At 37.0% G+C, this 22,313-nt stretch overlaps 1 protein-coding gene across 2 annotated transcripts; it reads right to left on the bottom strand.

Annotated features, from left to right (window-relative positions):
• Window positions 1–2,590: 2,590 nt before the first annotated feature.
• LOC139143596 (type II iodothyronine deiodinase-like) lies at window positions 2,591–17,867 on the bottom strand. 2 transcript variants are annotated; one of them, XM_070714060.1, is made up of 5 exons: window positions 17,718–17,867; window positions 14,812–15,088; window positions 14,191–14,385; window positions 13,418–13,593; window positions 2,591–5,168 (listed from the first exon to the last, which is right to left on the bottom strand). In XM_070714060.1, the coding sequence occupies exons 3-5, from the start codon at window positions 14,194–14,196 to the stop codon at window positions 4,910–4,912; spliced, it is 441 nt and encodes a 146-aa protein (XP_070570161.1). In that variant the 5' UTR covers window positions 14,197–14,385; window positions 14,812–15,088; window positions 17,718–17,867; the 3' UTR covers window positions 2,591–4,909. The 2 variants fall into 2 exon arrangements, with proteins under 2 accessions (XP_070570161.1, XP_070570162.1); XM_070714061.1 differs by having other exon boundaries at window positions 14,812–15,055.
• Window positions 17,868–22,313: the final 4,446 nt, after the last annotated feature.

Genomic DNA, 22,313 nt, shown 5'->3' with positions numbered 1-22,313 from the left:
TCCTCGACTCTGGCTAAGCTTTCATCACAATAACTGTATTATACACAAATGATATTGTAGTAACAGTATCTAATACGAAATATCAATTCACTGTAGTAACTACATAAATACAAAATATTTATCAAAAATGATATGACGTAAACATACATTGAATTAGCGAAAAGAAAAAAGTAAACATCCTTTGAGGTTACTATTATCATATTTATGTCACTTGTATTAATCATTATCTTGAAACAAGCACAGAGAGTACCAGAAACAAATACGGTAATTTGGTGATTGAAATATGCTACCAATCATAAGCGAGCAACTGCTCAAAAAGACCGTAGCATGCATCATACGCAGGCTAAATTTACAAATCATCATGCCATTAATCGTAAATTGAAATCTGGTAAAGAGGTTTCAATTTCAACACTATGATTTCGTCCCCTAAAAAATACATGTCGGATGTGGAAAAACCTAAGCTGAAATTCAAGAAAGCTGAACGGTGCCAATTCATCTTTTGTGGTCAGCTGTCGGTGATGGCGTTTTCAGCCAACAAGATCCAGATTTACTTGTAAGGCATCATTATATCATCAAACTAGCCAGCTAGACAACGATAAAATCCCGACCTAAATATACAATTGTTTTGTGCACTAAATTCTTATTACGATATTATTATGATAAAGTGATGTCTTCTTTGGCTATTGAGGTTTTTGCTTATTGAATGAGAAACGTGTTTTTACCCAGGGACAGAGCTCATCGGCAATCAGCATATTGTCAGATAACCGTCCATCTTTACGGCGCTCATGGTATGCCATTTTTTCCGTTTTCGATCATTTTGAGGCGTCCTTGATGTCGTTAAAATTTTCACCTTCACTGTAAATTTCAATCATCATTCTGTGAAAGAGATAAGAAACGTGCATGTTTGAGTACGGTTCCTCACTTTGTAGGAACAATGGTTTGAGTTTAATTACAAGATACATTTGCTCGTATGCACAGAATTGTGCAAAAAAGTAACTTTTAAGACCTAAAGTCACTGCCGTTTGGTGCATCATATTGTATCATTTGAGAAGTTACTCATAATGGTCAAACTCTTTAAGTATAGTAAATGGTAACAAAATAAACATTTGCTATCACCGGGTCCAGTCCCTTCATGCCGAACTGGCTCATGAATGAAGCTCGCTGGAACAGAATGTTTTACTTCACCTGAAAAATTCTTCCAACCTTTAACGCATTACAACATTTCGCTTTGCTGAAAAGCAAGTGCAGGTGTGTTCGTATTTGTCATCTTGAAAACAACACATTGCTCGGAGAATAAATCCAACGTAGGTGGCGCTATGCCACACCTAGTTCCAACACTGAGAGAACGAGGGAAATTTTTCAGCTGTCATAAAGTCTCTGACAACGAATCAGCCTGAAACTTTTGATCCTGCCGTTTGAGGTGGCTGTGACGGTGAAAAAATAAGTTCAATTTGATCAATTTGTCATGTGATAGAATTTCCAGTGCAGGTAAACATAATGGTTCTGACATTTAAAACTTGGTGATTAGATCTTTTGAGCGCCCTTTACCTGGAAGATAATAATAAAAGTGCGTCGCCGCATCATCTTTTTACGAGGCCAAGGATGAGAAACAAACATAATTTCTGGCTAATTTTTGTAGTTTTTGAATGTTTTAAATGGTGTGCATTGTTCTCATAAATATTCATATCAACTGATCTGGAAAAGAAAACGCCCATCGCTTGTTTCTGGCGTGGCGCTGTAGTGCTATCCCGCACTCAGTTCTACAGCGGCTACCAGGAAGTCTGCTGTAGCAAGTTAAAGCGACCACAAAGAGTCTCGTCAGTATTGGTTAAGATAAGAGACTGTGCGACTACAACAGTGATTACTATTCGAAAGCATACATGCATTCTATTTGTTTAAAAGACACAGCTGTAACTGTTGATCTTTCTTCACAACTTTTTGCTCTGCTTAAAAAACTTCGTTTCTTGTTCTCCTTCCTTAAGATGGAATGATAACAGGGGACAGAGATCCTCAAAGTTTTACAATATTCTACTGCCCTTGTTGAGTCTCATTTTGAGGCTTGTGAAATGAATAAGTCTTCAAAGGCGTAGTTTTGTGTAACTCGGAATTTTATTCCTCACCGTGATAACACGGGGCTGGTGGCCATTTTCAATTTCAAATATAGGTAAATATTGCGTAATTTGTTTCTCTGGTACAAACGTTTGCATGCGGAATACTGGACTTTGTTCTTAATTTTGAAGGACAATGGTTGAAATTTTGCTCGAAGAAAGCTGGAGCAAAAGTTCAAGTCTTTCATTTGGAGCCGCCAACTACCTTAAGTTAGTTTAAATACAAAGTATAAGCCTTGCAAATTCAATGCATTGTATACAACATGCAATATTATTATCGGCAAGTGAATTTTGATACAGTCTCAAGTGCAATTAGCAACAGTATATTGGATATTAAACCAACAGTTACTATGGTGACGGACCGAAACACAACATATTTAGACGTGATTTGAGAGCACAAAACTAAACTTTCTATTACAACAAAATAAGCTACCGGAAAACACATCTAAGGTTATATAATTACTGCAAACACAGCTATTAGATTTGGATTTTCGAACTAAACATTTATTAACAGCATCAATTATCCCCCGCAAACGCTGTAAATGCTGGCCAAGGCCACACTTCACTGGTAATAATATCGTGCCCCGGCCAGCTACAACAGTGGTGAAAATAAGGAATACCCAACGCAAGTCTTTGTAGGTAAAACGGGTTACCAAATGGGTGACCGTTTAATGAAAAAATGTAACTGTAAAATATATCATGCAAGCCGCAAATTGATGACAAACAAACATAGCACAAAATGTGTGACTTAACAATAACTAACCTACTTATAGGTGCAATCAATTTGTATAAAGGTGAGATACATCGATAGGGCCACAAAATTGGTGAGCAATGAACTGTCACACAAACCAAATTTCCTTACAATGATTGACATGCTAACAACTGTGAAATACACCAAGAAGGCCACGAAATCGGTGACCAGTTAACAGTCTAACAAAGAATTCACTTAGGTAATTCATTCAATCTTGTTCTAATCTTGGTGGGCCCAAACCCGCCACAAGACACACCTTGTATCGGTACCACAAGAAGAAAGTCCACGTCACTGCAGCCCCTGCGAACAGTGGCTTGTCTTGATCACTTGGTTGACTCATGCTGTGTTGAGAAAATTTGCAAACAAACTGTAAAACATTATACACATATTGACTGGCTATGAGGGCAACAGCATACGTCTGTACCCCGAGGGACTGTGAGTCACCCCCAAAAACAGACTGTTTCCCGAGGCCGTAGGCCGAGGGAAACAGTCTGTTTTTGGGGGTGACTCACAGGCCCGAGGGGTTAAAGACGTATGCTGTTGCCCTCATGCCAGTCAATATGTGTTTTGTAACACACCTCATCCGTAGCCATGCATAAGAACGTACTATACACAAAACTTGTCGCATGTAGGTCTATGATGTAATATGTTGGAGTGGTTCAATAAGAAATAGTTTTTCCTAAAAAGATTGCAATACTTCTGCAAAACGTTCAATGCACCTTTGAAATAGTTTTGTCCGTATCGAGTCCTTGTTGGAAACCAAAGCATTGAATTCTTCTTCAGAAAGTAGGATAAACCAAGAAATGTCTGGATTATCGTTTCGATCGGGCGCAGACGACATCTTTGTTTACATTCCGGTGCGCGTTCGCGTCAAATATCGTTTTTGACGTCAGCGGGCATCATTTTTCGGAACTGATGCCTGGCAGGCAACAGTTCCAACAAATGATGCCTGATGACGTCGTTTACGTGGATCAGCACAAAAAGAACGCATCCCACGTGACTATCAATTGGCGAATTAGAATACAGACTGCGGATGAGGTGTGCTACAATGCATGTTGCACAAATGTATGCTACATTTATACTAGCGTGCTACCCATGTGTATCTAACAATAACTTGGCCATAGTACTTCTATACTGTGCTTGACTACACTACCACCCTCTGTTTATTACAGCAATAAAAGGTAGAGCAGTAAAAATGGTAAAATCTGAAACTTATATTTCTAACTATATCTATGAATGAGTCTCAGGGTTGACCATCATCTTTTACTCCAAAAGGTACACAAGCTGTGGATCACACAGGCATTGTACTTTAAAGGCGCACTTGGCCCATTTTCTCGTCACATACTGTGACAACATGACTAGCCGTCGAGGATGAAAATATTCTAGTAGTATCCAATACGAAGTAGTACTGTAGTAACTATATGTACCAATTTTTTGCAAACACGATATGACGTATATCTAGCGATGTGACATACAACTATATTGTAGTAATGAGACATAAAAACCCTAAGTTTAAACAAAACAAACCAACAACTTTTGACGTTTGTAACTTCCTATTATCATTTTTGTGTCACTTATATTAATATTATCTTAAAACAAGCATGGAGGATACTACAAACCACTGCGGTATTTGGTGATCAAATATGATACCAATTTTGAGCGAACAGCTGCTTGCTCAAAAGACCTTAGCATGCATAATACAAAGGTTAAATTAACAAATAACAATGCCACTCATCGTTATTTGACATTTTGCAGGTTTTAAAGTTGACTTAATTTTAAACACTATGGCTTTGTCCCCTTAAAATACATATATTGGAAGAACAAATCCTACACCTGAAGTCCTGAACACTGTCGTTTCATCTTTTGTGATCAGCTGTCGGTGATTGTGTTTTCAGCCGAACAAGATATAGATTTACTTGTAAGGCATCATCATATCACCAAACTAACCAGTTTTATCACGCTATAAATCCGGACTCAGAAGTACAGGTGTTTTGTACACCTAATTTTTATGACGAAATGATAAAGCGACTTCTATGGCTATAAAGAGTTTTTACTTGTTGACAGAGAACCGTCTTTCGAACCAGGCACGGAGCTCATCGGCTATCAGCACATTGTCAGATAACTGTTCATCTATACGACGTCCATGGTATGCCAATTTTTTGTCTTCGATCACAACAACTCTGTCTGGGAAAACATCGAAACTCTTGTGGAAATCATTGTCCATATTATCAAGAACGATGCGGACTTTTGAGGCGTCCTTGATGTCTCTGGTAAAAGTCTCATGTTCACGATCAATTTCAACCAACATCCTGTGAAAGAGATAAGAAACGTGCATGCTTGAGAACTCTCCCTCAATTTATCGAGGGACCGTGCTTTTTTAAGTAAGCGAGATACATTGGCTCGTATTGCATAGAAATGTGTGAAAAAAAAACACTTTTGAATCCAAAAGTCACTGCCTTTATGGCGAACCCTTTAAGGTTATATTGTATCATTTCAATTATTCGTAGTGGTCAGACTCATAAAGTATACTTTAAAAATTGTCAGCGAAACAAACATTTACTATCACCGGGCCCAGTCCTGACATGCTGTCCTCGCGCATGACTGAAGCTAGCTGGAAAAAATTTTTGTTCTTCACCTGAAACATCTTCCATATGTAATCTTATTAAAACATTTCGCCTTGCTGGACAGAACGTGCACATGTGTACGTATTTGTTATCGTCGAAAACAATACCTTGCTCGGAGAATAAATCCAATGCAAAATAGCGCTTTACGTCATCTAGTTCAGACAATTGTAGAATAGGATAACTTTTAGATGCGATAAAGCCTCATACAACAGATCAGTCTTAAACTTTCAAGGTTGCCATTTGATGTAATTGTGATAGTAAAAAATTAGAGTTTAAAATTTAATCAATTTTGTGGCACGACAGAATTACTGCTGCAGGTATAAATATCGTTCTGATGTTAACATCTTGGTGGTGGGATCTTTTGAGCGTCCTTTCCAGAAGAGAATAATCAAATTGCGTCACCGCATCATCTTCGAAGAAGACAGAGAATGAGAAACATACGTATTTGTTGACTAATCCTTGTATTTTTGCAATGTTTTACATGGTGTGTATCTTACTCATAAATATTCATATCGACTGATCTGGACAAGAAAACAAGCAGCGATGTAGCATGATCCCGCATTGAATGCTACCGCGGATAAGCAGGAAATCTGCCGTAGCAAGTCAAAGCGATCGCAAAGTCTTGTCTGTATTGGTTATTAGTATTACTAAAGACTGTGCGACTACAACAGTGACGACTATTTAAGAGCATATTTCATACCGTGCAGTATATTTCCGTTTATTAAAGAGCCATCAGCTGTAACTGTTGATATTTTTCATTAATATTTTGCCTCGACAAAAATATATTTTCTTATTCTCCTTCCATCAGGCAGAAAGAGCCTCGGGGACAGGTATTCGAACTCTCAAACTTTTTTCAACATTCTTTTAGCTTTTATGAGTCTCATTTTTAGCTCACGTGTGTAAACACGTGGGCTAATGTCATAGCGATGTCTGTCTATCTGTCCGTGTGGGTGTGGGTGTGTGTGTGTGTGTGTGTTAGTGTGTGTCTGACTGTCTGTCTGTCTGTTTACACGATAACTCAAAAACGCCGGAACAGATTCTAGTCAGATTTGGTACACAGGTACCATATGCTACTTGCAAGAAATGATTAGATTTTCGTTAGTGTGGCTTGCATATTAATGAAGTTATGCAATATCGTTTTTTTTTTCCGTACAATGGTTTCCCAATGGAGACGGTAATGACAGTGTAGACATATATCAAGAAATACGGCACAAAATTTCATGAAACTTTTCACAGATGACAATCTCAGAGCATTATGATGATACTGTGAGTGTCATGTCAATAATCTTCTCATTTGCATATTTAATGAATTTTTGTTATTAGTGACATAACTCTGAAATTCCCGCACCAAACTTGATGATACTTGCAACAAATATTGATCTGATATATATCTGATCACACTTAGAAGCATTGGGCAGTGTCAAGTTAATAATTAGCTCATTTGCATATTTTATGAAGTTTTGTAATTAGTCATATAACTACGATATAACTGCACCAAATGTGATGAAATCTCCTGCAGATACTGATCCTACTGACATCTTACTGTAGTGTAAAACATTCAGTAGTGTGAAATGAATTAAGGGTTCATTTACATATTTAATGACCTTTGTAACTCCGAAATAAATGCATCAAATGTGATGAAAACTGCTGCATATACTGATCCGACAGAGATCTGTGTTGTAAAGCATTTAGTAGTGTAAAGTTAATTAAGGGTTCATTTGCATATTTAATAAACTTTGTTATTAGGTATATAATTCTGAAATTACGGCACCAAATTTTGTGCTACAGATATTGATTTGATAAATATTTAATTGTGCTATGAATCATTAAACAGTGCCAAGTTAATTTAGGGTTTATTTGTACATTTAATGGACTTTGTAATTAGTGACATTACTCTAAAATTTCAGCATTTAATTAAATAAAACGTGCTACAAATGTTGATCTGATGGATATTCAATTGTCCCATGAAGTATTGAGCAGTGTCAAGTTAATAAACAGCTCATTTGCATATTACATAAAGTTTTGTAATCAGTGATTAAACTCTGAGAGTACTGTGCGAAGTTGAAAAGAAACCTGCTACATATAGCGATAACACATATCTTATTGTTCTGTGAAGCGTACCACTAGTAATGAACCTATTGTAAAACACGTGAGCATATTCAGTTCATATCTGGTTAAAGTTATGTAATGAATAGAGTCTCCACGGCCTCAGTTCCCTCCCCCCCCCATCCCCAGAGATAACACAGGGGATAGTGAGTTTCAAATATACGTAAATATTGCGTATTTTGTTTCTCAAGTACGAATATTTGCATGCTGATCACCCAATTTTATTCTTGATCTTAGGAGAGAATGGTTGAAAGTTTGCGTAAGGAAAGTTTGAGCAAAAGTGTCAGCCTTTTATTTAGGAGGCGTGAACTACCATAAAGGGGGGTGGTCGTCGGAACTCTGCTCAAAGGTTGAGACAGAGATGGCTGCCATTTTTAATTTCAACTATCGGTAAATCGGGGGTAATTTGTTTCTCTCTTACCAAAACTTATTCTTGATTTTGCGAGACAATAATTGAAATACTCCCTGAGGAAAGTTTGAGCAAAAGTTTATGTCTTTCACGTTCCAGGCGCGTACTACCTTAATTGCAATATTGGCAACAATATGTTGGATATTACACCAATACTCGCTATAGGCGAGCGGCGAATCCACAAAAAGGGCCTTATTTTAGGAGTTTAATGTACCCACCTTACATACGGCCACATCATACATCATTTGAAAGCTTATTATCTCTCCTTTAAGAAAATTGACGATGTGGAGCTGCCAAGTAGGGCCATAACCTCCTAATTTGCATAATTAACAAAGGTACCCAATTTGCATAAATGCGATATAATATTTGAAATTTATTGTTAACTTCTCTAACGATACGTTTAAACTATCGAGTGATATATCATATGAAAGGTCTTTCCATGTAAAATACAAAATGGATATTCAAAGAGATATTGAAATTGATTATACTGAAATATTTTCATGTTTATATGGAAAACAATATTTTCCCGTATTGAATAACAATATTTTAAAAATTTGAACACATACAGCAACAACACACAGCCACACCATACGTCATTTGAAAGCTTATTATCTCTACTTCACGAAAATTGACAATTTGGAGCTACCAAATCGGGCCATAACCCCCTAATTTGCATAAAAAACACGCATACCCAATTTGCATAAATGTGATATAGTATTATAAATTTATAGTTAACTTTTCTAAACATACGTTTAAACTATCGAGTGATATATCAAATGAAAGGTAGTTACATGTAGAATACAAAATGAATATTCAAAGAGATATTGAAATGGATTTCACTGAAATATTTTCATATTTATATGGAAAAAATATTTCCCCTTTAGAATAACAATATTTTAAAAATGTTAACACATAGAGTCCTATCATACAGCCACATCATAAGTCATTTGAAAGCTTATTATCTCTACTTGAAGAAAATTGACAATGTGGAGCTATCAAGGAAGGCCGTACCCCTTTATGTCCATAAATTACACTGGTAAGCAATGTGCAGAAATGAGATATGAAATTAGAAAATTCATTGTTAACTATTCTAAACACACTTTTACACTATCGAGTGATATATGGTCTGTGGTGATGGTAATTGCATGTAAAACACAAAATTTATATCAAAAGTGATATTTGAATTAATTTACGGAAATATTTTCATATTTCTGTCGAAATAAATATTTCCTCTTTTTAATAATGGTATTTAAAAAAAATAATTTAAGTATCAATGCAACAAAAAGATCCACACGAAAGACACTAATTGTAGTTGTTGAAATGTAGCTCTGTAGCTGAAACAATGTGTCAGAGTAAGCTACAGTCAAAGTAATGGCATGATTTATGATCCAAATCATTCATGTCATTTCCAGTAAATCTAGTAATTGTAGGAATTCATCATCCTCTTCTTCACCAGCATTGTCATGAGTAAAAGGGTTGCCACAGTTATCGCTGCCTTGGCAGGAACAAAGGTCTGTGCAGGGAAGATTAATTCGACAGCAGACACAATTGGTGACATGTAATAGAGAAAGCAGCTCCGCAAATCGTTCATATCTTAGTTGTTTGAATTTTGTGTACGGTACATGTGTATATTGTAAGTGTATATTATGTTATGTTTGGCCGTTTTATGTATAGTGTTGATTTGCCATGGCGAGACGCAACCCTAATCTACGTGTTCTGCCCTATGGGATAGCATGACTAATGTGACACTGCGATATCCTTTGATGCTACCTTTCAAGAGTACTGAGTTGTCTTCATCAGTCCTTCATTTTCTTTTGGTGAAACATGTGCACTGATGAATGATTGTAGGTGTTACCAATCGAGTTGTTCCACTGAAAGTTCAGTTTGTTCAAGTACGGAAGCTGGGATGTCTACTGTTCAGGCTGTATTTGTGTAAGCTCATTTGAATCGGAGATCGGACTGTTGTAGGTTTTGTGAAGTTTGGCATCATCGTAACGCTTATATTACCGTTTCTTATGTATGTGATTAGGCTACGCTCACAAATAACGGTGAGAGGCAGAGGAATTCGGGTTGGAATCGAAAATTTTGGGAGATTGTAGAGGGGTACTTGGAGATTTTAATCAGCATATAGGGGACCTGAAAATGTTTTGGTTCCCTTTTATGATTTACGATTCCAAGGAAATTTGAAATTAATTTAATGAAAATTTAAAAACATTTAAATGTCATCCGATTGTCCAAAGTAAGTAATAATTTAACAAGATTTAGAATCGTTTGGTCGCATTTCATTACTTTTATCTCGAAAATATCTTGTATTCTCTATTGCCTTGTTGTTGCATGATTGTTCTAATGTATCGTTATGTTTCGCGTTTAACAAGGCCCTTGAATGTTGCCGTTTGGTTTCGTGAACCGCAATGTATCTGTTGTTTTGTGTGTGTTTTGCAGTCGAGAATGTTCTCTTTGACGCACCGATGACCTTTGTAGATAACGAGGTCTAACGATATGATTTTCTTGAGAAGATCTTCCGATAATTTGAAAGTACGGGGTATTTTTTCAATGTTTGATATGAATTCATTAGGCTTGTGTTGAATTCCAATGAAAACCATACATCGTCTCTAAATATCAGTCAGAGCGATATTTGTTCTGTGTGTTGCTGAATTATTCTCATTTTGTCTTGTGAAATGATGTCGGGAATTTCTGGTAAAACTGGAGATCTCGTACCGCACCCAAATACATGACGGAAAATTCACTGTTGACTTGAAAGTGTTGTTTTTCAAGATTATTTTCAGCATAGCTATCATGTATTTTGTTGTTGGTTGTTTGATTATGCAATCATTTGATGATCTTTCCTGATTTAATGCTCTGTCGACTGATTCCATTGGTTCATTGTGCGTTGTATTAGTGTACATTGAAACAATGTCTAGTGTTACCAATGTCGCATTGGCCGGAACTTTTATTGTCTCAATTTTCCGTGTAAAATCAGTCGTATCTTTGATGTATGTTGTTTATTTCTTCACGATTTATTTGAGAAAATAGTCAATGAATTTTGATCTGTGAAAGGTTGGACTGCATCATCCACTTATAATTGGGCGGCCGACGAACTTTCCTCGTGGGCGTCATTTTGTTCACTTGTATTTTTAGCATAAGGTACCAACTTGTAAGTGGTGCTAGTGTTTTACTCTCGACTAGAATAATCGCCATGGCTAATTTACACTTTATATAAAACAGCCAAACATAATATACACTGACAATATACACAATATCATACACAAAATGCAAACAACGAAGATATGAACGGTGTGTTGAGTTGCTTTTCCTTCATTATATGACAATAAATACGATAAATGAAATATGGTGCCTTCCGTCTACATATTCCACAGAACTGAACTGAAAATACAGATGTAACACAGATGTAGTAACCAATGATGTCGCCATCAAACAAGATTTCTAGAGAAATTGAAACAAAAAATGACATCAATAATACAAAAGGGTCATTCAACACACAGCTATTTATAACAAGATTGGAACTAATTTGGGATAATTGGATGGTGAAGTAATGTCGGTTTAATTTGCAAATTTAAGCTCATCTGCTTTTCTTTTTACTTGTAATGTTTTTAAGAGTAACTTGTTATATTTCAACACTCAACTATAGAGCACAAAACACGCTTTAGAAAATTTGCAAAATATGAAGACCCAATTATCGCAAAATAGTTCCAATTGGTTTTATGTATTCTTGTTGTTCAGCTATATGGGAATTAGACAGGAAAATGTTCCAGTTTTCGTATCCTTAATAAACAAAAAATCAATTGCAAAACAAATTCAGATATTTATCCCCAAAACTTTAGCATTATTCGTTATTAGTACACAATATTTTGAATATTATAAACTAGTCAAAACGTTTACGATTTAATTGAAAATATTCAATAAGAATATTTTGAATACACGTTTGGAGTTCATGATTCTATTCTACATGCAAATACCTATCACTTGATATATCACTTGATAGTTGAAAAGTAAGTTTAGAGTACTTTACAATTGATTTTTGTAATTTTATATTGTATTCATGAAAATTAGGTACCCGTTTGCATTATGCAAATTAAATCATTACAGCCCTATTTGTCAGCTGCATATCGTCTTTTTTCATGAGGCAAAGATAATAGGCTTTCAAATAACGTTTGATGTGGTTGTGTGTTAAAATTATAATAATATCGTTATTAAAAAGGGGAAAGTATATTGTTCTACATTAGTACGAAAAAATTTTAGTAAAATCATTTTAATATCTCTTTGGATATCCATTTTGAATTCTCCGTGCAAATACCTTTCATTTGATATATCACTCGATAGTTTAAAGTATGTTTATAGTAGTTAATAAATTTCTAATTTTATATCGCATTTATGAAAATAGGGTACCCATGTAAATTATGCAAATTAAGGGCCACGTCCGTACCTGACAGCTCCACATTGTCAATTTTCTTGAAGTAGAGATAGTAAGCTTTTAAATAACGTATGATGATGCTGTAAGATTTGGCTTTTTGTATTAATTTTTTTAAATATTGTTATTGAAAAGGGGAAAATATCTTTTCAATATAAATATGACAATATTTCAGTAAAATGAATTTAATTATATTTTTGGATGTCTTTTTAGTATTCTACATGCAAATACCTTTCATTTGATATATCACTCGATAGTTTAAAAGTATTTTTCGAGTAGTGAATAATAAATATCTAATATTAATCGCATTTATGCAAATGGGTACCCGTGGGACTTATGCAAATTAGGGGTTACGGCCGTACTTGACAACTAAATGTTGTCTATTTTCTTAAAGTAGAGATAGTAAGCTTTCAAATGATGTATAATGTGGCTGTATGATGTGGTTGAATGTGTTCAAATATTTAAGATATTGTTATTCAAAAGGGTTCAATATTTTTTTCAGTATTAATATGAAAATATTTCAGTAAAACCATTTTAAATATCTTTTTGGATATCAATTTTGTATTCTACATGCAAATACCTTTCATTTGGTATATCACTCGATAGTTTAAAAGTATGTTTAGAGTAGTTAACAATGAATTTCCTAATTTTATATCACATTTATGCAAATTTGGTACCTATGTGAATTATGCAAATTAGGGGGTTATGGCCCTACTTGGCAGCTCCACATCGTCAATTTTCTTGAAGTAGAGATAATAAGCTTTCAAATGATGTATGATGTGGCCGTATGTAAGGTGGGTACATTAAGTGTGAAAAATGGGTGTGTCTGCCGCTCGCCTACTATGCGGACGGGCCGAAACACAACACCTATACACGTGATTCCGGGAGCACAACACTGAACTTCATATACGAAAAAAGCTGCCGAAAAATACATCTAGGGTTATAGCCAATATAGCTTTTAACAAATGGATTTTCTAAATTGAACCTTACTTCGCTGCATCAATTCTGTCTTCTATTCCTTGGTGTTGCTTACATTTACTGTAATGTGGGCCAAGCTGGTTTTGTGAACCTTCCGGGTGAGCCTCAATCACATAGACCATGTATATGTCCACTCTATCTTTAAAGTCTTCATACAGTTTCTTCAGCAGACCACTAACAAGAATGGCCTAGGAGAAGAACGGACGGAAAATTTCATTCTTTGGCTCAGTGGGAAACCACTGAAAAGAAACTAAATGGGCGTGTTGAGAGTGGGGTTCGATTATAAGGAGATCAGTCACCCATAGGAGGGCAAACTTGTGAAGGTAAGGGAGCTGTGTGAAATGGGTGGTGGGGAGGGGTTTTAATTGGGAATAGGGTAAACTGGTGAGTGTAAGGAAAAAAAGATTCAAATTACAGTTGATCGGACGAACAGCCATCAGTTATCCTGCTTTCTGAATTTTTACATTGTTCAAAATAGAACAGCCCATATACTTGCTTGTGAAGGGCTCCAGGTTACCATTTCTAATAAATGACTCGTTGGAAGACCCTGATTGTTGCTTTTCCCTTAGCTTGACACCTCATACTCCAACGAGACGTTATGTGTAATGTTGTTGCAATTACATAAATGACTTAGAGGTGCTAATGGCCAACAGATCCGAGGGCTAACGAACCGGACTTTACAAAATATTACCAAACAGAAATCAAAGTGTGGAGATCATCATATAGTACAACAGTATGCAATGATTGAAAGGTCAAAAATGGCATTAGTGCAACATTGATCTTACCCTCATTCGAGGTCAGGACAAGGAGGAGGCGATAAAAGCCAATGGCTTATCCTCAGAACTGCTGAGGCTCAACAGAGGAATTTCTCTTTTTTCCATGTCGACTAGATAAACATCTTGAACTGGATCACCAACTTTGATGTTCATGTTTGCTAAAGGGATTCCTTTAGGCCTAATTTCAGACAGCACTTTCATAATCTATAAAGTAAACGATATTAATTATTTCGGATGTTGAAGTTGTACCAACCGTGGTTGGCAGTTTACATTTCTGTTTCAGAACGTAATTGGGTTGAGTTTTACCAAAAACACATAAGAAAATTATTCATATGTCTACATTTTAAGCAATTTCCATTTTAGACTTCAACATCCATTTGACGAAATCATAGCTTTTAAAGGATCAAATTATGATAATGAGAATATACGCTTTTATGTTTCTTGGTATAAGGTTTTAACATATGATAATGCTAGTGAGTCTATTTCAGGCCTTTCGTCGAAATATCGCTTCGCTCTATACTACGACGGTATCAAAAACAAGAGGTCGTTTTCTTCCCAATGCATTAACGAATACAGTCTGCTAAAATAACGGAAGGGGTGTATATGTCCCATTGTTTTATCTTTACCAACCTCATCATCATCAACGTAGACTTGACGTATACGTCTGATCACAATGGCAATGTTATCTGTTGTGTAGGATGCTCCTTCCTCGTCCAGTATATTCTTGATGAGCTTTGAACGTGTTTCGCTGAGTCTTGCCAAAATTTTGCTTGCGTCACCCTTTGTTGGGTCAGCTGCATCCATCATTTGTTTTTTGTAATGATCACTCTTGACTGCGGCCATGATCTTCCGCGCTATCCTGAGAGTCAAGTTTCTGTCCGTTAGAAAATCGCCCATGATTATTATACTGAAAAAGGAAAGGTCGTGAAATAGATCACATCACTGAGGCCCCCTAACTGTCACTCAATTTTGCAACATTTTTTGCAGGAAAGGAAACACAATGTACCAGCTGTAGGCGACATTATATTATTACGAATCGTCAAAGAGAGACTCTCCATAGTCATAAGTTAACTAATTATCGATAAGATTCGAAGTCACAACCTACGATACGTATCCAGGAAGCAAAGACAGCGATAAGAACCGTCTAGCTGATCTGAAGATCTCAATTTTAAATTTTGCGTACTTTAAATGAACCCCTGAAACAGTGGCCTTTGACACCTTTGTGACCAACATAACCTTATGGAAACGTTGTTGTAGAATCAAATCTATCATTATTCCGATTGCACATATAATTTTAACTTTACATTCTATTCATAAATTTGTTTATCATTTTACCATTGTTGTTGTTGATACACTTGTCGTTATTGTGCTTAGACATAAGCCTATTAATAATTAAAGTCGCATATAGGCAAATTTTGCTGCTTACAATCAATTATTTACCGCCAAGCCGTTTGGCCAAGGTATGGTGGCAAGTTTTCACTTAAGAAAATGTATGTTACTCGCTTAATGTAGATAATAATCCTTAATTACAATTTATATCTTGCAACTCTGAGAGAGTTTGTGAGCAAAACTGGAGAGAAAAGTATTGATGTGTGTACCAGTCTCTCGACATCGTGAATCTCTCATGGGTTTCACATTCAACTTATGGCGACCCTTTTTACAAACAGCACAAGGCAATCCACGCCAGGGAGCAAGGTTGGAAAACCTTGCATCTGTGAAAGGGTTTAGAGTCTCGCGTTTGTAGCATTTCCAGCACGTGGATTCCACACAAACGTTGCATACTGTGGTGTTGACAGTAATATTTTACAATAAAACTTCATATTATGGACAAATCGTGCCTTGTTAGTCAAACGTAGATGTCATACATCCAATAATGTTGCTTGTGACACTTTACGTTCACATTTTTGGCATATACTACTGTATGGCTCACTCAAATGAAACAAAAAACACATTAATTTACTAAAATGAAAACAGACTTTCCCCCTACGATTCATAAATTTAATCACACTGGTACAAGATATCATAAATTATACATTAAACTGGTTTGGCGCAGCCTCAGGTTTTCAGATGTTCTCTTTCCCAATGTGCCGCCACAATGCCACGATTCCACGGCTATTGCTTATTACAATACTCGGCCATGACGTGACGCTTACAGCTTCTATGCCCTTCGACTTTACATTTTATGTGAATTTCTGTAAAAATGTATATTATTGAAATATCTTTTGATGGCTCCCCTCCACAAGCATCAGGTAAATATCATTGACTCTCGACTTCTATTTGTAAAAAAAACAATTGAAGACCCCAGCTGTAAATACAAAACTTTGCATAATGGCCCTTGTGATTTGGTAAGTGCTTGATGGAAAGTTTCACTGAGAAAAGCCTGAACTAAAGTTAAAGTCTTTCTCTTGCTCAAATTTTTATCACTGAAACCATAAAACCAATCTCTTCCATCATCATCAAGAGTAAAAATCAAAGATTACTGTGTAAATTTGGAAGTTGGATTGGCGTGGTGTTGTCTCGCTAACCTTCACGCCCTAAGGGGAAAACCTACACGGTTGGTTAGCAAAGTTGTCGTTTCAAGCCCCTTTCAGAGTTGATGTACATAATAAGGCTCATGCATACAACTACCAAAACAGGTCACTTTTTTGCACCTTTATTATGCTAATTTTCCAGCGACAGGGAGCATCGGCACAACCTGGAATTTAGGTTCCCACACATCGGCCCACAGGCATTGGAGTCAATGCAAGCAAACTGTCACTAATGCAACCAGTAAGATTACCGGTTGCATCAGTGACGGTTTGCTTGCATTGAGTCAAATGCCTGTGCATCGGCCGGTAATACAAGCACAATGCACCATTCTTTGATTTATATATTGGAACTTGCGTGTGCTTGGTGTATCATTAACGGTTATAGTTTGAAAGTTAAAATGTGAAAGCATTGGTTTCGAACTAAAATACCCTTGTATTACCGTAAACTTGTGGGCGTGTTAGCTGTGGTATCGCAGCGGTGCTTCTGGCCGTTGTCGAAGGCGCTCGGGTCAAGGGTTAAGGCCACAGTATCGCCGCTGTAATATCACAGCTATGGGCGTGTATGATTAAAAGTACCGTGATGAACAGTGGCGTTGCAAATGTTAACAACTCAATGCTGTTAGCCTTGATGCTTTTTGCGCAAACTCATTTATCAAGGTGAATAACTATGAATACGCAGGCAGATTGCTAAGTGTGCCATGCAATTGGTTGAAGGTCATACATCCTGGGTTCAGGTCCTCGTCATTTAATGGTGGGAGACGATTCGCTAGGACACAGATCTGAGTCGCAGATTCAAAAAATCGGACCCTTTGAATAGAACTTTATATGGGCTCTGTTGAAAATTGAATTTTCTATTTTCACACAAAAATTAACCGATGACAACTTTACTTACTCGACGACCTTCAAAATGAGCCCATAGTAGTAGATCAGGAAGTACAAATATGTCCCTGGGACGCATTCTACCTTAAAAGAGGGTGACTAAAATGCCATTTTCCGTTTCTACTGTACCTTATGGAGTCGATGAATAGTCAGAACTCAACATTGAAACACACTGACACCTCAAAATATAAGAGCACGCCGATCGGGATAGACGGATAATCGATTCATGTTTACTTTATCGTGCATCAGGTAGGAGCATAGCTGGCTGCACACGTACGAGTGTGACCTGGTGCTGGCGCTGTCAAGGACAATAGGTTCACGTGGTTCCCATACATTGTTCCAAAAATCACGGTGCAGGGAGTGTTATTTGTTCATTACCACGATCCGTGAAAACAAGAAAATGGCATACGTTTCCAGAAAGCTGATCTATGATAAGATTGATATATCTATCGTACAATCAAAACTCACAAAATGTAAAGTTTTGGTATTTAGAAACGTTTAAAACGCTGATCCGTTTCTCACCCGTGGACCTGACCCCTTCTCCTCAAAATATCTAACTCTTCAGTTGTTTCTGCTGGCTGTGTAATTTGTTCTGTAGAATCCCAAAACAGTGTGCAAGTAATGGGTATCCATATCCTCCTTGCCTAGATTTTGTAATTTAGGGGTTGTTGGGGTCAATTTCCTCCCATATTTCTCAATGAAGGGTGTTTTTCTGTTCAAAAGTTCCAGATAAGCGATACTCATCCATCCCCGGAGTGCCATCGGCAGGGAGTGCGAGCACGGATTAGAAAGGCAGTGCGCATAGTGGAGCGCTGATGCTATGGCGTGGCACAAGAATCAATCAAGACAAAGTAACACCCCTCCCACCCACCCTCAAAAAATAGCCGAATATTTATTGTGGATGAACGCACAGGGGAAAATGTCTTTCGCAGTTCTGCTCGCAGATGTTCGACATTACTTTTTTAACATGAATATTCTGTAGGGGTAATTGCAGTGTTGTTAGCAGTTTGTAGAGCCATATTCTTACAGCAAGTTCTTAAGTTTATTCGTTTTTTATTGCATCAGTGGACTTTTGAAATTTAACAGTCTACGCCGAATTGACTTAATCCAAATCTGGCCGGGCCAAAGGAACCTGAATAGCATCAAAAATGACGATCATGAGAGCCTGACAGCATGCAAATTGTGAATTCCTGGCTACACTTTGCCTACCAGTGAAAAACTGAGCACGGTGACCTACCAACAAAATATATAAAGAGTACAAGACATTATGACCCACATGCTACTTATAAAAGTTTAACAAATTTGGCAATACCGGAAACCTAAAATATTCCGTCAAAGAAACGGTTAATCTCCGAAAGTTTGGGTGTAATAATGGCAAATTTAGTAAAAATAACACATAAATTTATTCACACATTTTTTCATTTATATCAGAATCTGCACTGTTCAAACTTTAACGTTTTCGTTATGTACGATAAGAATATGAAGATTTCGTACACTACATGAATTGAAATGAATAGTTTTACCTAGATTGATTTTATGGTTTGTCATCTTAAGTTTGTAGAAACAATCAAGCATGGTAACCCCGACCGTTTTCTTTTATTTTTGAGCACTCTGATTTTGTACGATAGTCAACAACACTGTTGTATGAACAACGATACACCTGTTGTCCTTTTCAGCCATTGTTTATTGTTAAACCGTCAAGAGTCCTGGTCTTCCATGTATTGTTCTTTGGCCTGATCTTGTGTAAAAGTATGTTTCACTGTAATGACGGTCATATGATTCAAACTCTTCCTCAACTACATCAGAATCAGAGCTGTCACTACCGGTATGAGTGACTGTGACACTGCAGTAGCAGGGCTGTATCAACTTTGATAATTTTGACAATGTTTTTGTTCAGTTTGTACAACTGCGTTCTTTTTCTTCTTCCTACAGTATGTTGAGCTGTCCATTATTCAGCTTGCCAACACAGCCTGTGTATGTGTACTTTGCATTTGTATCATTGACAAATGACTTTCAGTTTGGACTCTAATTCAATTATCACCGGCACCAATAGTTATGTCATATACAGGCTTTGACAACAATCTGAATACTATGTGTTCCAGCATGCTCTAGGGAAACAGCATGAAACTGTCTTCTATACATTGCATAGAAATATTGAAAACATTATCAAGAGTTGCAGCTTCTGCCCTGTTACAAGGTCTGCTTTGTGTTTATCTTACGTAAATTCATTGGCATTCACACATTTTTTTTTCGACAGAAAAGTCATGAAATGCAACAAAAAGATTGCAGATTTTTTTAATCATCAGCCTACTAAAACCAGACCTATTGGATAGCATAGAAATTAACGACAGTTATTCATTTTTCATTAAATTATCTACCCCCGGAATTCGTTGAACCTTACCAGTATTTGTAAATGCAACCTGACCTGGTCATTATTCGGGCTAAAGAACCGTTTGTCACCCCTCGCGGCTGTGTGTTACCACAAACACGTCGCTATACCTCTCGACCTACGGCCTCGGTAAATAGCGATGTTTCTAGTGACGTACCATGATGTATTTTATTATTTAACCATTCTCGATTTCACCTAGCGAAGATGAGTAAACAAAACACTATTGCGTGATATTGATACAGCAGCGGGCTCCCCTCGTGTCATATAAAATAGTTCAGGTGTAAAACGCAATCCAACGACTGACAGACATTTAACCCGGGACCCCGACCATGTCAACGTAAAGGAGAGACTGGTGGGCGCACAATTGCTTAATATATTATGGATGATTATAAATCATAAAAAGGAAAATATTTGCAAGTTGGAGATAGATCAGTGTTTCCGATACAGTAAAGGCAAGATTGACAACTTGTAAATATGCAAAAGCATGAACCTTTCACATGATGCTAATGCCACCATATATCAGGTAGAGATGTATTTTGGAGCACTGCGCATGCGCAGATTGACATTTGCATAAGCGACCCGTTCGACACGAACATGGATTTTTCTCAGGGCACTCGTCCCGCACCGGGTGCTTTCGGCTCTTGTGTAAAGGCGATGGAGACACATATTCGGGTCAAGCTTGGAAGCAGAAACAGTTTGGACTTTCAGTTAACGTCATGGCAACCAGCGAGGGTGGAAAGTTCGGATTTCCGGTAGATTTTATGCAATACTTTCAGCGGTCCTCTCAGAGTTTCCGCCATGTTCATGATGTTGTTTCTGTCAGAATATCCATGATTTCATTCAGCTATATTCAAATCCATCGTACAGTGTCTTTTTTGGCCGATTTTTTCATCCCACGTGAACAACACTGTCGATGAACAATTGGTGGACACAAAGGCCAGCATTTTATGGCCGTTGCGCCATGGGGGACATCGGGGGACACTCGACATTTTCTTACATGCATCGCGGCCTACTTCAATTTTGGGAAATTCCGACGTTTTAGCTTTGTAGACGTACCAAGAATATAACGATCTTATGCATGGCGACTTATAGAACAGCCCGCGAAGGAATCTTTAGTGAAAAAAATACAGCCTTCAACTGTCCACAGTTTCATCCCAGTGTTCAGCTGCGTCAAGTGGTAGCCCTGCGTACAATGGTGTGTGTTCCCAGCGCTACACGGCCTCCAAACCGTGTAACGCCAGGAACATACAGCGTTGTACGCAGGGCCGGCTACGTCAAGTGGCAGTATACGAATTGAATCAAGTCAGTGGGTACGTACCGCACTTTAGATGGGTTCAAACTTAAACTGAATTCGATGTTAAGGGAAGTGATAAGATACACCATTATAAATATTTAGGATTTTGATCCCATTTTAAAATAAATGTTGCATGTATCAGATACTGTAGAGTACAATAACAAATTGTGTTCTAGAGAGTCAAAGAATTTTGATGTTAGGGTTGCCAAGCATTTATAATAAGTTTTTGTCTTTGAGATGATATATGTATGGGGTCATATGGGTAAGTAACCTGGCCCTGTGATTAGTCAATTTGGTGATGCATCTTAAAGGTCTGCAGTTTGGGTATTTCTACAAGAGATACCTTGAATTTAGTCAGTATTGTTATTGCAGTAATTCTGTGTTGCTTTTCATGACTGAGGATCTGAATTAAAAAGACACTGAAAAGACACTAGTACTAAGTCATATTGCAGTATCTTTCTTATATTTCACAACACCATGAACATGTATAACAATATAAGTATTATAATTTTCAAATAAATACTCTTGCAGTAAATAAATGTTTCTCTGTCTTGTTTTTGTAGTACTTTATAGAGCTGCATGGACAGTCCTGTTGAGTAACTAACTATGAGTGATATGCTGCTGACATGTGTCTTTCATATTAACCTAAGAACAAATGCTTTCATTGCACTGTGCAAAAAATATAATGATGATAAAAAAATAAGAACAAAACCGAAAGAAAACCCTCAAACTAGGTTTTTGGAGGAAATAGTTTTCCCAAAAACAAGAGCAAAATCAAAACAACGTGAAAATCAGCCTATAAGCTTGACTAGACAAACGTTATAATGCACATGAAGCAAATTTTACTTAGGCAAATTTTATCATCCTGGTGTCGTACGTCTGACTAAAATTCCTCTTCAATTGGTTTCCTTCCGTTAGTCCGGATCCTCCCAACCTCATTATGGCGAGACTCCTTTGGCGTCGTTGGCGTGTAGCAAAAGACAGAGGGGAAGGGAAAGTAATATAGTTTTAGAAACTACGTCAGTTATGGAAGCCTAGCTTC

This window comes from Ptychodera flava, chromosome 11 (genome assembly GCF_041260155.1).
Source record: "Ptychodera flava strain L36383 chromosome 11, AS_Pfla_20210202, whole genome shotgun sequence".
Classification (NCBI taxonomy): Eukaryota; Metazoa; Hemichordata; class Enteropneusta; family Ptychoderidae; genus Ptychodera; species Ptychodera flava.
This window is presented reverse-complemented; position numbering and strand designations above follow the sequence as displayed.

Bases quoted from the DNA above. Each gene is read 5' to 3' on its own strand.
- LOC139143596 (XM_070714060.1), bottom strand. The intron at 5,169-13,417 runs GTAAGGTTCAAT...TCTCTTTCACAG, and splicing joins GACAGAATTGATGCAGCGAA to GATGTTGGTTGAAATTGATC.